The 17,903-nt window shown below is 39.3% G+C and overlaps 1 protein-coding gene across 1 annotated transcript in view; it reads left to right on the top strand.

Moving 5' to 3' along the window:
• LOC110300626 (coiled-coil domain-containing protein 7A-like) overlaps positions 1 to 17,903 on the top strand; it is a 319,531-nt gene that overhangs the window by 168,180 nt on the left and 133,448 nt on the right. The window contains exons 28-32 of the mRNA XM_085843505.1: positions 800 to 904; positions 3,489 to 3,569; positions 4,822 to 4,932; positions 5,125 to 5,232; positions 14,277 to 14,393. Coding sequence (XP_085699631.1) covers positions 800 to 904; positions 3,489 to 3,569; positions 4,822 to 4,932; positions 5,125 to 5,232; positions 14,277 to 14,393 — 522 coding nt within the window. The remainder of the gene's footprint in view (positions 1 to 799; positions 905 to 3,488; positions 3,570 to 4,821; positions 4,933 to 5,124; positions 5,233 to 14,276; positions 14,394 to 17,903) is intronic.

Consider the following 17,903-nt stretch of genomic DNA (forward strand, 5'->3'; position numbering starts at 1 on the left):
GAAGCAGAAAGTGGTCAGTAGCCATGGTAGCTTCTTAGATGGCCTCCAAGGCAATCTGTAGGGTTAGATTCACACAGAATTTGAGACCTGCTTAAAAAATTCATAGATTACTCTTGGTGGCATTGTATTGATGGACATAAGAAGGTTCCAGTATCAGAAAAGACCTCAAAATGGCATCATGTCTTTTGTGTTTGTTGGGACCAATACAGGCCAAAGATTGGTAGTGAGCTACTCCAAAACAAGACACCACGTGCCCTCCACATTTCTCAGATTTCACTTAAACATTTGGTCCATGAACCTTGTCTGTAGTAATGGACAAGTCATGTTGTATCAGAGTCAACAAAGCATGGATAGATTCCTTTTTAGCTGCTCCAATCACCTAGCTCTGCCACTGGGCCATCACAGTCATCTAGCACAAGCAGCCACTGTCACTCACTGAGTTAACAAGGCTAATTCATTTATGGAAAAAGGAAATCTTTATGTTTCTGTAGTCTCTGCAAATGAATGGACTGGAGAGACTTGCATTATTTATTACAATCATATTTTTAACAAATGAACACAAAGGGCAATGGTGTGGCAAACTTGTCAGTAATTTGAACTTATGGATTTTAAACAGGTATTTTTGGAGACAAAGTTTGATATATCCTAGACTGGTCTTTCAAAGATGGCCTTGAATCAAACCCTCCCCCCTCCCCATGACTACCTCCTGAGTACTGAGATTCTAAACATGAGCTACATACAAAATTTCAAACATTTTTTCATATATTGAACTAAATGTATCTTTACCTGTTTTATGCAGCCTCTGATGCATATGGTGATGAAACATATGAGAGTCGAGGCTCAGTTACAAAAGCACACACACATACAAAGAAACAAGGAACTCACCAAAGAGGAAAAGGCAGTGGTAAGTATAAATATTCCAGGTAATTTACATTAGGCTCTTCAGCTGGTTTTTTATTTAGCTTCATGAATCTGCATCTAAGCATATAGTTATCAAAATCTTACCCCTGCACTAAAATGCTGATCCCCTAACTTAAGAAAGAATTAATACTAGAACTATGTAGCTCATGCTGGCCTTGAAATTTATTTTTTCTGCCCCATCCTTCCAAGCAGAACTTTTGACTCTAATATTATTTAATAGCCACTAAATATGATAACACTTCAGTCCCAGTAGCAGATAACTTCCCACTGCTATGTTTTTCAGACTTCCAATGTGTCTCTGGACTGTTGTGGTAGCTCAATAGAATATGCCCATTGTAGAAGTTGAGCAAAGTTGCTCATTTCTTGTAGAATCAGAAGCAGAACATGAAAACTTTGTCAGCCTGGCAACTACCCTAGAACACACACACACACACACGAACACACACACACAGTTGTAGAGGTTGTGGTTTCTCTGACCTGTCAAGTAGTATCCTTCTTTCCACCAAGGCACAAGTTCCAAATGTAGTTACTATTGAGATAAGCAAATTAAATACAAATTAGGAAATAAAGAGCCCAAAGAGTTCATCTAGGAAGCTTGATAGGAACTCCAGAGGTCTTCCTGTTTATGTTCCCTTAATAGGAAAACCTCTGTGCTAACCTGGCAAGATAGTCTCAAGAAACATGACAGCATCAAGGAAATAAGTGTGCATATCTGAGTAATTCCTTCCACAATGAGACCTCTTTTATCTGTTGAGTCATTAGAATTGGAAACTTGGCAGTTTCCTCTAGAGTCTAGAGTATCATGCCATGTCTTTGAGAGATCAAAACCAGGAATTTGATTAGTGTTCTAGAAGTATCTATTAAATCTGTATATACAGAGAAGCATAGCATAGGTGGGAAAAAGCATATTTAACCCTTTGCTGATATCCTTGTTAGGGTCCATTTATATGGTAACATAAAGATGGTAGAAGGCTGGTCCTTCCTCTCAAATAGAATATTTAGATGTTCTACTGTAGACTTATCACTGATGAGGGAGCTTTGCAACAACAATGTGGAAGGATATTAGTGGTAACAGCAACTCAATCCACATAAAGTTAATGGTCTTGGAAATCTATGTGGGGAAAAAGTATGAAAAGGACATTGGAGATGTCATTTTTGCATATTAGTTTCTCTCTACTTGGGAAACAGTCAAAATGTTTATGACAATACACAATGTCATGGATCACAAATACGCAGGGTTGTACAGCATTGAACCATGTAATCATAATAAGGCAAAGATCTCTGTGTGTAAAAATGTTCATGTTATTGGGTGGAACAGTACTTTGACAATGTTTGCTTCATTAATCTAAGTCATGGCAAGAGCTTTATTTTTCTCCCTATGATGTTGTCTGGGTAACAAATGTGATGGATAAACTGGAGATTTCTATATTACAAGCCCATCTTAAAACAAAAATTATGTAAAACAATCTTTTGGGGACTTAAAGCTGAGTGTAAGGTGGGGCTTGAAATGAAAATATTTTTTGCCACCCTGCCAAGTAACTACAGCTAGAGAATCTTGTGGAACCCTTACTTAGATCATCCAGGAATGGGGTCCTCTTACAATCCTTAGGTCACCGTGTGTCCATTGATCAAACAGTACTGTCTTAATGGTAACTGGTTTTCTATGCTGTACCCCCTTAGATGAGGATATTGCTGTCTACCAGCTAGCATAGTCTTAGAGAGGGGTTTATTCTAGCTAGGTATGCACTTGCAAGATGCCTCAGAAGGTCCCCATGTAAGATAAATGGACACAGACACATGTATATACACAATAACAATAATCAGTAAGGTTAGTTTAGCTAGGTAACTAGTGAATTTGGCAGGAAAAAAACTAATAATCAGAGTCTGAGTATAGATCTTGACATTTTTGTTCTCACTGTACCATGACTTGGCAGAAGACCATCGTGTTTCTGCAAAGGATGCACCCATCATTTTCCCTAGTACATTGGCCTTTGTGCAAGACCAACTTGGTACCTAGCAAGGAAGTAGAGTCTCAGATATTCTTCCTTCTTAGTGTAGTTTAGCTGCCAAGATTCTCAGCAAAATTGTATTATCATAAGCCCACACTGTGCCATTTCTTTTTCTAAGGTAAACAAATTCCCTTCCTTACTATGGAGGCAAGTTGACCATCTTCCTATGGTTTCTGAGTTGTTGTGCAACATGATCCTCAGAACTTTCTCATAAAAGCACAAGTTTTAGAGACTCACTATACCATAAGCATGCTACAGCCATAGCTACCACTGGCAAAGCCCAGTGTGTAAAGCCCAATCCCTTTTTACCACAAGCTATAAACAAAATCTAAGTGCACCACAGACATTTCTTAGAGTCCATCAGTTGTAACTTCTGTTAAGCACATACATGTTTACTGAAATGTTCTACCATATTCTTGTAACATCTAACATTATGGTCATTTATTTATAACTTTGAAAAAGAGCAGAAAATAACATTTTAAATTTGTTTGAAATCTGAAATAGAGACCTCACAATAGTTCTAATTTTCTGTTTATTGCACTAATACTTCTTATACAGTTCACGAGGAGGAATCAGATACAATGAACTATGAAGAACCAAGAAAATCTAAAATTTCTTCTAGAAGAAAAGGATTTGCTCGTGAGCATAAAAACTATACATTGCTTTCCATTATCTTTGAATGGGAACAGCTGAGATCAGTCCTTCTCCCTGAGCTTCTAGAATGCTAGAAAAACATATGTGTCCCCCAGTGCCACTATGTACTAAAATTATGTTAATCACATACAAAATGTTTTCTTTGGTAGAAGAATCTGTATTTTACTATATGTGTTATGGGAGTATTTCCTTTATCCATGCAATAACTGAAAAATAAAAATTAAGGTATAAATTGCTTTTATGCAGTAGGGCTAGGGTAGCAATTTCACAGACATAATTACTTGCTCAATGTCTGGCGATGTATGCTCCCTTTCCCCTACGCCAGAAGGTAGAGTTCTAAAAGCCAGTTCACTCTATAAACCTGTGCACTGAGTTCATTCCATGTGTTTCCATTGCTGAGTACAATTATTGCTGGAATTGAGAGTTAAATGAACTTTACAGAGGTTAATAATGATAGTGGCCTATGGCCATGGTGGCCTCTCAGATAGCCTCCAAGGCAATCTTTAAGGTTAGATTTACTGAGAAATTGAGATTACCTTAGTAAATTCATAGATTACTCCTTGTAACATTCCATTAATTATAATGAGGGTGTTCCAATAGTACAGAATATGAACAAATAGCATCACCTCTGTTATAATAGTTGGGACCAATATAGACTAAAGTTTGGCAGTGAGCTACTCCAGAACAAGGCACAATGTGTCTTCCAAATTTCTCAAAAGTATGTCACTTAAATATTTGGTCCATGAATCTTATCTGTAGCATGGACAAGTCATGTTGTATCAGAGTCAACAGAGCATGGATTTCTTGTTAGCTGCTGTCATCACCTAGCTCTGCCACTGGGCTATCACAATCTTCCAGCACAAGCAGCCCCTGTCACTCACTGAGTGAACAAGGCTACTTCCTTAATGACAAAAGGAAATATTCAAAGTTCTGTAGTCGCTGCAATTGGATGGAGAAATGAGCTGGAGAGACTTGCATTCTCTATTATTATTTTTTTTTAAGTAATGAACACAAGGGTAATGGTGTTGCAAACTTGTCAGAAATTTGAACTTAAAAATTTTGAACAGGTGTTTTTTGAAGATGAAGTTTTATATATTCCAGGCTGGCCTTTCAAAGATGGTGTTGAATTTCCCTGTTTCTAGCTCCTAAGTGTTGAAACTTTATGTATGTGCCCTCAAAATAGTTTCAATCATTTTTTCACATACTGAACTTAATTCCCCCCCCTTTTTTTATTCAGTTCCTATTACAAATCAGGTTGAAATGCACAGTTCTGAGAGTCAAGGCTCAATCTCAAAATCAAACACAGAAACAAAGAAACAAGGAACTCACAAAAGAGGAAGAGGCATTGGTAAGTATAAATATTCCAGGTAGTTTACATTAGGCTCTTCAGCAGGTTTTTTATTTTGCTTCATGAATCTGTATCTAAGCATATAGTTACATGTCTACCTCCTGAGAACTGAGATTCTAAACATGAGCTACATACAAAATTTCAAACATGTTTTTCATATAATGAACTAAATGTATCTCTACCTGTTTTAAGCAGCCTCTGATGCATATGGTGATGAAGCATATGAGAGTCAAGGCTCAGTTACAAAAGCACACATACAAACAAAGAAACAAGGAACTCACCAAAGAGGAAAAGGCAGTGGTAAGTATAAATATTCCAGGTAATTTACATTAGGCTCTTCATCTGGTTTTTTATTTTGCTTCATGAATCTGCATCTAAGCATATAGTTACCAAAATATTACCCCTGCACTAAAATGCTGATCCCCTAACTTAAGAAAGAATACTAGAACTATGTAGCTCATGCTGGCCTTGAAATTTATTTTTTCTGCCCCATCCTTCCAAGCAGAACTTTTGACTCTAAGATTATCTAATAGCCACCAAATATGATAACACTTCAGTCCCAGTAGCAGATAACTTCCTACTGCTATGTTTTTCAGACTTCCAATGTGTCTCTGGACTTTTGTAGTAGCTCAAAAAGACTATGCCCATAGTAGTATTTGACCAAAGTTGTTCATTACTTGTCAAATCAGAATCAGAACATGAAAACATCCTTTTACCTGGCAGCTAACCTAGAACAAACACATACACACACACACGAACACACACACACACATATGTTATTAGAGGTTGTAGTCTTTCTGACCTGGTCAGTGGTTGCCTTCTTGTGGCTATTGGCTCCAGTTAAGTTTCTTTCTTTTTCTTTTTCTTTTTCTTTTTCTTTTTCTTTTTCTTTTTCTTTTTCTTTTTCTTTTTCTTTTTCTTTTTCTTTTTCTTTTTCTTTTTCTTTTTTTCTTTTTCTTTTTCTTTTTCTTTCTTTTTTTTCTTTTTCTTTTTCTTTCTTTCTTTTTTTTTTTTTTTGGGGGGGGGGTTCTCTGTATAGCCCTGGCTGTCCTGGAACTCACTTTGTAGACCAGACTGGCCTTCAACTCAGAAATCCACCTGTCTCGGCCTCCTGAGTACTGGAATTAAAGGTGTGTGCCTCCACTGCCTGGCCAGTTACAGTTTCTATTCAGATAAGCAGTTAATACAAATGTGGACCCAAAATGCATAAGAAGTTATATAGAAAACCTTGTTGGACCTCCAGGGGTCCTCTTGTTTATGGCCCCTGTTATAGGAAAGCCCCTCTGCTAACATGACAAGTTGGTCTCAAGAAACATGCCAGGATCAAGGAAATAAGTGTATATATGAGTAATTACATCCACAGTGAGACCTCTTTTATCTGTTGAGTCATTAGAATTGGAAGCTTGGCAGTTTCCTCTATACTCTAGAGTTTGGAATATCATGCCATGTCTTTGAGAGATCAGAACTAGGAATTTGATTAGTGGTCTAGAGGTGTTTATTCAATCTTTCTGACCTGATAAGCATAGCATAGGTAGGAAATTATAGAGTATTTAGTCCTTTGATGATATCCTTGTTAGGGTCCATTTATATGATAACATAAAGATGGTAGAAGGCTGGTCCTTCCTCTCAAATAGAATATTTAGATATTCTAATGTAGACTTATCACTGATGATGCAACAACATCGTGGATATTAGTGGTGACAACAGCTCATTCCACATAAGTTCAAGTGGTCTTGGACATCTTTGTGGGGAAAAAAGTATGAAAAAGGACATTGGAGATATCACTTTTGCTATTAGTTTCTCTCTAGGAAACGGTCAAAATGTTTATGACAATACACAATGTCATGGATCACAAATACGCAGGGTTGTACAGCATTGAACCATGTAATCATAATAAGGCAAAGATCTCTGTGTGTAAAAATGTTCATGTTATTGGGTGGAACAGTACTTTGACAATGTTTGCTTCATTAATCTAAGTCATGGCAAGAGCTTTATTTTTCTCCCTATGATGTTGTCTGGGTAACAAATGTGATGGATAAACTGGAGATTTCTATATTACAAGCCCATCTTAAAACAAAAATTATGTAAAACAATCTTTTGGGGACTTAAAGCTGAGTGTAAGGTGGGGCTTGAAATGAAAATATTTTTTGCCACCCTGCCAAGTAACTACAGCTAGAGAATCTTGTGGAACCCTTACTTAGATCATCCAGGAATGGGGTCCTCTTACAATCCTTAGGTCACCGTGTGTCCATTGATCAAACAGTACTGTCTTAATGGTAACTGGTTTTCCATTCTGTACCCTCTTAAATGAGGATATTACTATCTACCAACTAACATAGTCTTAGAGAGGAGTTTATTCTAGCTAGGTAAGCACTTGCGAGATTCCTCAGAAGGTAAAGGTATTTAAGGTCCCCATGTAAGGTAAAAGGAAATGCCACATATTTGTGTGACCTCCATACTCATATGCACACACACATGCACATACACAATAACAATAATCAGTAAAGTCAGTTTAGCTAAGTAACTAGTGAATTTGGCAGGAAGAAAACTAGAAATCAGAATCTGAGTATAGATGTTGACGTTTTTAAATTTTTATATTAGATATTTTCTTTACTTACAATTTAAATGTTATCTCCTTTCCTGGTTTCCAACTGAAAGCCTTATTCCCACCTCTTCCCCTGCTTACCAACTCACCCACCCCTGCTTCCTGTCCCTGGCATTACCCTACACTGGGGCAAAGACCTTCACATGACCAAGGGCCTCTTCTCTCATTGATGACAGACTAGGCCATCCTCTGCTACATATGTAGCTGGAGCCATGAGTCATACCATGCATACTCTGGTTGATGGTTTAGTCTCTGGGAGCTTTGGGGATGCTGATCAGTTCACATTGTTGTTCCTCCTATGGAGCTGTAAGCCTCTTCAACTCCTTTGGTCCTTTTTCTAGATCCTTCATGAGGGACTCTGTGCTCAATCCAATGGATGGATGTGAGCATCTCCTTCTGTATTTGTCAGGCACTAGCAGAGACTCTCAGAAGAAAGCTATATTAGGCTCCTTCCAGCAAGCACTTGTTGGCATCTACAATAGTGTCTGAGTTTGGTAATTGTATATGGGATGGAAACCCAGGTGGGGCACTCTGTGGATGGTCATTCCTTCAGTCTCTGTTCCGCACTGTGTCTATATCTCCTTCCATGGGTATATTGCTCCCCCTTCTAAGAAGGAACAAAGTATCCACACATTGGTCTTCCTTCTTCTTGAGTTTCTTGTAGCCTGTGAATTGTATCTTGGGTATTCTGAGATTTAGTGCTAATATCTATTTATCAGTGAGAATCACAAGTGTGTTCTTTTGTGATTGGGTTACCTCACTCAGGATGATATCCTCCAGATCCATCCATTTGTCCAAGAATTTAATAAATTCATTGTTTTAATAGCCTAGTAATACTCCAATGTGTAAATGTACCACATTTTCTGTATCCATTCCTCTTTGAGGGACATCTGGGTTCTTTCCAGCTTCTGGCTATTAAATAAGGCTGCTATGAACATAGTGGAGCATGTGTCCTTATTAGAAGTTGGAACATTTTCCTATGAGAGGAATTGCTGGATCTTCCAGTAGTACTATGTCCAATTTTCTGAGGAACCACCACACTGATTTTTAGAGTGGTTGTACCAGATTGCAATCCCAACAACAATGGAGGAGTGTCCCTCTTTCTCCTCATCCTCGCCAGCATCTGCTGTCACCTGAATTTTTGATCTTAGCCATCCTGATTGGAGTGAGGTGGAATCTCAGGGTTGTTTTGATTTGCATTTCCCTGATGATTAAGGATGCTGAACATTTTTTTAAGGTGCTTCTCGGCCATTCAGTATTCCTCAGCTAAGAATTCTTTGTTTGGCTCTATACCCAATTTTAATAGGTTTATTTGATTTTCTAGAGTCCTGCTTCTTGAGTTTTTCATATATATTGGATATTAGTCTCCTATCTGATTTAGGATTGGTAAAGATCCTTTCCCAATCTGTTGGTGGCCTTTTTGTCTTATTGACAGTGTCTTTTGCCTTACAGAAGTTTTGATATTTTATGAGGTCCCATTTGTCGATTCTTTATCTTACAGCACAAGACACTGCTGTTCTGTTCTGGAAATTTCTCCCTGTGCCCATATCTTCGAGGCTTTTCCCAACTTTCTCCTCTATAAGTTTCAGTGTCTCTGGTTTGATGTGGAGTTCCTTGATCCACATAGACTTGACCTTAATACAAGGAGATAAGAATGGATCAATTCGCATTCTTCTACATGCTAACTGCCAGTTGTGCCAGGCCATTTGTTGAAAATGCTGTCTTTTGTCCACTGGATGGTTTTAGTTCCCTTGTCAAAGATCAAGTGACCATAGGTTTGTGGGTTCATTTCTAGGTTTTCAAATCTATTCCATTAGTCTACCTGTCTGTTGCTGTACCAGTACCATACAGTTTTTATCAAAATTGCTCTGTAGTACACCTTGAGGTCAGGCATGGTGATTATGCCAGAGTTTCTATTATTGAAAATAGCTTTTGCTATCTTAGGTTTTTTGTTCTTCCAGATAAATTTGCAAATTGCCCTTTCTAATTCAGTGAAGAATTGAGTGGGAATTTTGATGGGGATTGCATTGAATCTGTAGATTGCTTTCGGCAAGGTAGCTATTAATCCTATATTGATCCGGCCAATCCATGAGCATGGGAGATCTTTCCATCTTCTGAGATCTTCTTTGATTTCTTTCTTCAGAGACTTGAAGTTCTTATCATACAGATCTTTCACTTCCATAGTTAGAGTCACACCCAGGTAATTTATATTATTTGTGACTATTGTGAAGGGTGTTGCTTCCCTAATTTCTTTCTCAGCTTGTTTATCCTTTGTGTAGAGAAAAGCCACTGATTTGTTTTAGTTAATTTTATATCCAGCTACAGCACTGAAGCTGTTTATCAGGTTTAGGAGTTCTCTGGTGGAATTTTTAGGATCACTTATATATACTATCATATCATCTGCAAATAGTGATATTTTGACTTCTTCCTTTCCAATTTGTATCCCCTTGACCTCCTTTTGTTGTCTAATTGCCCAGCTAAATAATCTCTCTCTCTCTCTCTCTCCCTCTCTCGCTCTCTCCCTCTCTCCCCCCTCGCTTTTTGTTTTGTTTTGTTTTGTTTTGTTTTGTTTTGTTTTGTTATTCAAGACAGGGTTTCTCTGGGTAGCCCTGGCTGTCCTGGAACTCATTCTGTAGTCCAGGCTGGCCCCAAACTCAGAAATTCACCTACCTCTGCCTCCCAAGTGCTGGGAGTAAACTCGTGTGCCACCCCTGCCCGGCTACCAAGATATCATTGAGTGGAGTGTTCTTCAGCTTCCCTGTGAATGTTGGCTTTCCATTATTTATGTTGTTATTGAAGTTCAGCCTTAGTCCGTGGTGATCTGATAGGATGCATGGGATAATTTCAATATTTTTGCATCTGTTGAGGTCTGTTTTGTAACCAATTATATGGTCAGTTTTGGAGAAGGTACCATGAGGTGCTGAGAAGAAGGTATACCCTTTTGTTTTAGTATAAAATGTTGTGTGGATATCTGTTAAGTCCATTTGTTTCATAACTTCTGTTAGTTTCAATGTGTTTCTGTTTAGTTTCTTTTCCCAGGATCTGTGCATTGATGGAGGTGGGGTGTTGAAGTCTTCCACTATTATTTTGTGAGTTGCAATGTGTGCTTTGAGCTTTACTATAGTTTCTTTAATGAATGTGGATGCCCTTGCATTTGGAGTATAGATATTCAGAATTGAGGGTTCATCTTGGAAGATTTTCCTTTGATGAGTATGAAGTGCCCCTCCTTGTCTTTTTGATAACTTTGAGTTGGAAGTCAGTTTTATTCAATATTAGAATGGCTATTCCAGCTTGTTTCTTTGAACCATTTATTTTGAAAATTGTTTTCCAGCCTTTTACTCTCAGGTAGTGTCTGTCTTTTTCCCTGAGGTGGGTTCCCTGTAAGCTTCAAAAAGTTGGGTCCTATTTATGTAGCCAGTCTGTTAGCCTATGCCTTTTTATTTGGGAATTGAGTCCATTGATATTAAGAGACATTAAGGAAAAGTAATTGTTGCTTCCCGTTATTTTAGTTGTTAGAGTTGGGATTCTGTTTCTGCAGCTGTCCTCTTTTAGGTTCGTTGAGGGATTACTTTCTTGATTTTCTTAGGGCGTAATTTCCATCCTTGTGTTGGTGTTTTCCCTTTATTATCCTTTGAAGGGCCTGACTCATGGAAAGATATTGTGTGAGTTTGTTTTTTTCATGGAATACTTTGGTTGCTCCATCTATGGTAATTGAGAGTTTTGCTGGGTATAGTAGCCTGGGCTGGCATTTGTGTTCTCTTAGGGTCTGTATAACATCTGTCCAGGATCTTCTAGCTTTCATAGTCTCTGGTGAGAAGTCTGGTGTAATTTTAATAGGTCTGCCTTTATATGTTATTTGATCTTTTTCCCTTACTGCTTTTAATATTATATCTTTATTTAGTGCATTTGTTGTCCTGATTATTATGTGTTGGGAGGAATTTCTTTTCTGGTCCAGTCTATTTGGAGTTCTGTAGGCTTCCTGTATATTCATGGGCACCCTTTCTTTATGTTAGGGAACTTTTCTTCTATAATTTTGTTGAAGATATTTACTGGTCCTTTGAGTTGAAAATCTTCATTCTCATCCACTCCTATTATCTGTAGGTTTGGTCTTCTCATTGTGTCCTGGATTTCCTGGATGTTTTGAGTTAGGATCTTTTTGCATTTTGCATTTTCTTTGATTGTTGTGTCCACGTTCTCTATGGAATCTTCTGTACTTGAGATTCTCTCTTCCATCTCTTCTATTCTGTTGCTGATGCTCACATCCATGGTTCCTGATTTCTTTCCTAGGGTTTCTATCTCCAGAGTTGTCTTCCTTTGGGTTTTCTTCATTGTTTCTACTTCCATTTTTAGATCTTGGATGGTTTTGTTCAATTCCATCACCTGTTTTGTTGTGTTTTCCTGTAATTCTTTAAGGGATTTTTTTTGGCTCCTCTTTAAGGACTTCTACCTGTTTAGCAGTGTTCTCCTGTATTTCTTTAAGTGAGTTATTAATGCCCTTCTTAAAATTCTCTACCAGCATCATGAGATATGATTTTAAACCCAAAACTTGCTTTTCAGGTGTACAGAGATAGTTAGGACTCACTGTGGTGGGCAATTGGGTTCTGATGATGCTGAGTGGTCTTGGTTTCTGTTAATAAGATTCTTACGTTTGCCTTTCATCATCTGGTAATTTCTGGTGTTAGATGTTCTAGCTGTCTCTGGCTGGAGCTTGTTCCTCCTGTGATTCTGTTAGCCTCTGTCAGCACTCCTGGGAGTCCAACTCTCTCCTTACTCCTTGTGGTCAGAGCACTCTCTGCAGGAAACGTGCACAGAAGTCTGGAGCTCAGATCCACCTCCTGATTCCTAGGGTCAGAGCCCCTATCCTGGAGGCCGACTCTCCTCTGGCCCAGTAGTCTGGGTCTCAGCTCTGCCTCCTAGCTGAGGGTTTAGTCTCAAAGGGACCCTGCCCAAGAAGCTCTGTTGCTTCTGCTGCCCACATGCTCTCCTGCGTGGTCTGGTCTTAGTGATCCCCAGATTCTGGGTGTGCTAGGGCTTGCCTTTGTCCTTTGTCCCTGTTCCTGTTAGCACAAGACCCTCTGGGCTTTTTGGAACAGATGTTGTGTTTGACTCACCAGTGATTTCAAGATCCTGGGTGTGCTAGGGTGCCTGCAGTGTGGAGAGTCCGCTGGGGACTTTGGGACCCTCCGCTGAGTTCGTGCCCAAGAGCTCCCCTGTACTTCTTTAAGGGAGTTATTCATGTCCTTCTTAAAGTCCTCCATCTCCATCATGAGAAGTGACTTTAGATCCAAATCTTGCTTTTCTTATGTGCTGATGTATCTAGGACTTGCTATGGTGGGAGAATTAGGTTCTGATGATACCAAGTAATCTTGGTTTCTGTTGCTTCTGTTCTTATGATTGCCTGCTGCTATCTGATTATCTCATGTACTCTCTGTGCTCATTATATCTTATTGTAGCCTGTCCTTCCTATAATTCAGATTGAATCAGAACTCCTCAGAGTCTGGCATTCTCTGTGATCCTGTTTTTCTGAGATCCTGTGATCCTGAGATTCTGGGTTTGTTCAGAGTTCCTGAGAGTCAAGCTGCCTCTGTGATCCTGAGATCCTGGTGTGACCAAGATCCTGAGATCCTGGAATCCTGGAATCCTAAGATCCTGTGCATTTTAGAGAGCCCAGAAGGAACCTGAGCTACTGGTCAGGCAGGGTTCCTGTGTCCCTGGAACCTGATGGTCCCAGTTACTCCCTGTGGTGTTGGAGTAGATGTTATGTTCTACTCACTGGTGCTCCTAAGATCCTGGGTGTGTTAAAGTGCTCAGGAGTTGAGACTCCTCTCCTCTGTGTACCTTGGACTGTGAGCTGAAATTGTACCCAAGGTAGAGTAAGATCTTGACATTTTTGTTCTCACTCTACCATGACTTAGCAGAAGCCCATCCTGTCTCAGCAAAGGAAATAATGTGTTAAAATAGAGGCTTACAATTGAACACAGTACACTGGGCCCAAACAGTTCCATGTGTGAGAGATTTATTTGGAGAGAGAAGGGATGGTGACAGCAGAAAGAGAAGGGGGAAAGAGAGAGAAAGGGGGGGGGGGTTATTCCCCTTATTTATATGGAAAATGATGTAAGTCAGATAAAGGTGGTGGTGAGCCAAGTGGATTCTAGGAATATGGTGCCTGTTGTCTTGGCAACAGGTCTGCATGTCATGCTGTTGCCTATGTGATGTCATAGGTTTGGGAGATTCTGATGCCTACAGGATGCACTTATCATTTTCCCCAGTACAAAGACCATCATGCAATACCAGAATGGTACCCAGCAAGGAAATAGAGAGTCTCAGATATTCCTCCCTCTTTGTGCAGTGTACGTGCCAAGGTTCTAAGGAAAGTTGTCACTGTCACACACTGAATCAACAAGGCTACTTCATTATAACAGAAGGAAATATTCATGTTTCTGTAGTCTTTGCAAATGAATGGTGAAATGACCTGGAGAGACTTACATTTCTATTATTTTTTTAAGTAGTGAACACAAAGGGCAAACTTATCAGAAATTTGAACTTATGGATTTTACCCAGGTATTTTTGGAGACTAAGTTTGATATATCCCAGGCTGGCCTTTCAAAGATGTACTTGAATCCCCAGTGTCTGCCTTCTGAGTGCTGAGATTCTAGGCATGTACCCCACACAAATTTTCAAAAGTTTTTTTTTAATATATTGAACTAAATGTCCTTGTTTTATGCACTTACTGTTTTAGATGCTGATGGAGCACTTAAACCTGTGAATCAAGGGTCAGACTCTAAAGCAGACACAGAAAGAAAGAAACATGAATCTTCTAAAGGAGAAAGCACCATCAGTAAGGACAGTATTCCAGGTACCTTTAGATTACCTTAGGCTCTTCAAGTGGTCTTTCATTTTGCTTCATGATTCTGCATATAGGCATATAGATACAAAAATCTTACTTCTGCACTAAGATGCTAATCCCCTAACTTATGAAAGAATTATTACTAGAACTATGTAGCTTAGACTGGCCTTGAATTTGAAATCCCCTGCCTCATCCTTCCAGGCAGAAGATTTGGCTCTAAGATTATTTAATAGTTGCCAAATATGGTTAACACTTCAGTCCCAATAGCAGATAGCTTCTCATACTAGTGTCTTTCAGAGTTTTGGTATGTCTATGTAGTTTTGTGGTAGCTCAAAAGGCTGTGCCTATAGTAGAATTTGACCAAGGTTGTTCCTTTTTGGAGGCATCAGAAGCAGAACATGAAAACATCATCTTACCTGCTAGCTATTCTGCAATGCAAATACAGAGAGAGAGAGAGAGAGAGAGAGAGAGAGAGAGAGAGAGAGAGAGAGAGGGAGGGAGGGAGGGAGGGAGGGAGGGAGGGAGGGAGGGAGGGAGGGAGGGAGGGAGGGAGGAGAGAGAGAACAAACTTGTGGTTTCACTGACCTTTTAAGTGGTGGCCTTCTGGAGGCCATTGGTTCCAGTCACAAATATAGATACTATTGTGATAAGCAAGTTAAATACAAATGAGTACCCCAAGAGCCTAAGAAGTTATCTTGTTAGGACCTCCAGGACTCCTTTTATTTATGGCATCTAGTATAGGAAAGACTCTCAACTAACCTGAGAAGTTGGTCTCAAGAAACATGCTGGTATCAAGGAAATGAGTGCAGATGTATGAGTAATCCCATCCACAATCTACTGCTTTTATGTGTTTAGTCATTAGAATTGGAAGCTTAGCAATTTCCTCTAGACTCTGGAATCTAGGGTATCATGCCATGCTTTCAGAGATAAGAACCATGGATTTGACTTGGATTCTAGAGGTGTTTAATAAATCTGTCTATACCATGAAGCATAGTATAGGTGGCAAAAAGTAAAGTATTTAGTCATTCAGTGACATCCTTGCTGGGGTCCTTTTATGAGATAACATGAATATGGTAGAAGGCTGATCCTTCCTCTCAAATAGAATATTTAGATGTTCTACTTGTAGACTTATCACTGATGGAAGAGACTTTCAACAACACTGTGGAAAGATATTAGTGGTGACAATACCTCACTCTACATAAAGTTAAACTTGTCTTGGACATCTATTTAGAAAAAACTATGAAAAAGGGATACTGGAGATATCAATTTTGCATATCAGTTTCTCTCTACTTGGATGACAGCCACAGTGTTTATGTCAGAACACAATGTCATGGATCACAGGTACCCAGAGTTATACAACACTGAACTATGTGATCATGACAAGGCCAACAACTCTGTGTGCATAAATAATACTTTGACAATGTTTGCTTCATTAATTTAAGTCATGAGAAGAGCTTTATTTCTCTTCCTATGAAGTTGTTTTGGGTAACAAGTGTGATAGAAAAACTGGAGATCTATATAACATACCCAACTTAAAACAAAAACAAATAAAACAATTCTTTGGGGCCTTAAGGCTGCGTGTTATGTGGAGCTTGAAATGAAAGTATCTCTAGACCACCCTGCCAAGTAACTAGAGCCAGAGAATCTTGTGGAACCCTTACTTTTATCATCCAGGAATAAGATCCACTTACCATCACTGTGTATCCTCTGACCAAACAGTGCTTACTTAATGGTAACTGTTTTTCCATTCTGTGTCCTGTCAGATGAGGATATTACAGTCTACCAGCTAGCATAGTCTTAGAGAGGAGTTAATTCTAGCTAGGTAAGCACTTATAAAATGCCTCAGTGGGTACAGGTATGTTAGGTCCCCATGTAGTTAAATGGAAGTGCCACAAGTTTGTATGACCTCCATAATCATATGCACATACATACGTACATACACAATAACAATAATCAGTAAAGTTAGTTTAGTTAAATAACCAGTAAAGGTGGCAAGTACAAAAGTAGAAATCAGAGTCTGAATAAAGATCTTGACATTTTTGTTTTCACTCTACCATGACCTGGGAGAAGCCTATAGTATCTCTGCAAAGGATGGACTTATCATTTTCTCCAGTACATAGACCATTATGTAAGACCAAAATTGTACCTAGCAAGGAAGTAGAGAGTCTCAGATGTTCCTCCATTTTTTATGCAACATAGCAGCCCAGGCTCTGAGGAAAGTTGTGTAGTGATAAGCCCATACTGTGACATTCCTCTTCCTAAAGTAAACAAAATGCCCTTCCTTTCTATGGAGGCAAATTGATCAGCTTCCTAAGGTTTCTGAATGTCTATGCAGAATAATCCTCAGGACTTTCTCATAAAAGCACAAGTCTTAGAGACTCACTTTACTACATTCATGCTCATTATAGTCATTAACTACCACTGGTGAAGCTAAGTGTGCAAAGCCCTAATCACCTTAGGACCACAGGCTATAAATAAAAACTCACCATATCCAAGACCTTTCTTAAAGTCCAGTGGTTGCAGGTCTTTTTGAGTACATGGACATTTTCTTTAGCAAATCTGAAGTGAAAATGGGTTGCCTTTCCAGTCAAATTTGAAAAGCTTGCCAATGCCCAGCAGGGTTTCCAGCACCATTTCAGGTTACTGTTGTAATTTTGAAATCTAAAGAACTAAAAATGGCTGGATTTTCATTCTGATTTTTTCTTTTCTCTCTCTTTTTTAATTGAATATTTTCTTTATTTACATTTCAAATGTTATCCTCTTGCCCAGTTTCCCTCCCTTCTGAAAACACCCTATCACATCCTCCCTTCCCCTGCTTCTGTGAGGGTCTTCCTACTTCAACCCACCCATACCCACCTCCCCACCCTCGATTCTCCTACACTGGGGCATCTTTCAAGCCTTCAGAGGACCAAGGACCTCTCCTCCCATTTATGTATGACAAGGCCACCCTCTGCTACATATGCAGCTGGAGCCATGTGTACTCCTTTGTTGATGGCTTAGTCTCTGGGAGTTCTGGGGGATGTGGTTGGTTGATATTGTTGTTCTCCTTATGGGGTTGCAAACCCCTTCAACTACTTCAGTCCTTTCTCTAACTCCTCTATTGGGGACCCTGCGCTCAGTCCAATGGTTGGCTTCAAATATCCGCCTCTATATTTGTAAGGCTGTAGCAGGGACTCTCAGGAGACAGCCGTATCAGGCTCCTTTCAGCTTGCACTTCTTGGCATTCACAATAATATCTGGGTTTGGTAACTGTATATGAGATGAACACAGATGGGACAGTCTCTGGGTGGCCTTTACTTCAGTTTCAATTCAACACTATCTCCATATCTGCTCCTGTGAGTATTTTGTTCTCCTAAGAAGGACCGAAGCACCAACACTTTGGTCTTCCTTCCTATTGAGCTTCATGTGGTCTGTAAATTGTATCCTGGTTATTTGGAGCTTTTGGGCTAATATCCACTTATCAGTGAGTTCATACCATGTGTGCTCTTTTGCAGTTGGGTTACTTCACTCAGGATGATA

Source organism: Mus caroli, unplaced genomic scaffold (genome assembly GCF_978045245.1).
Source record: "Mus caroli unplaced genomic scaffold, Mus_caroli_1 scaffold_10, whole genome shotgun sequence".
Taxonomy (NCBI): Eukaryota; Metazoa; Chordata; class Mammalia; order Rodentia; family Muridae; genus Mus; species Mus caroli.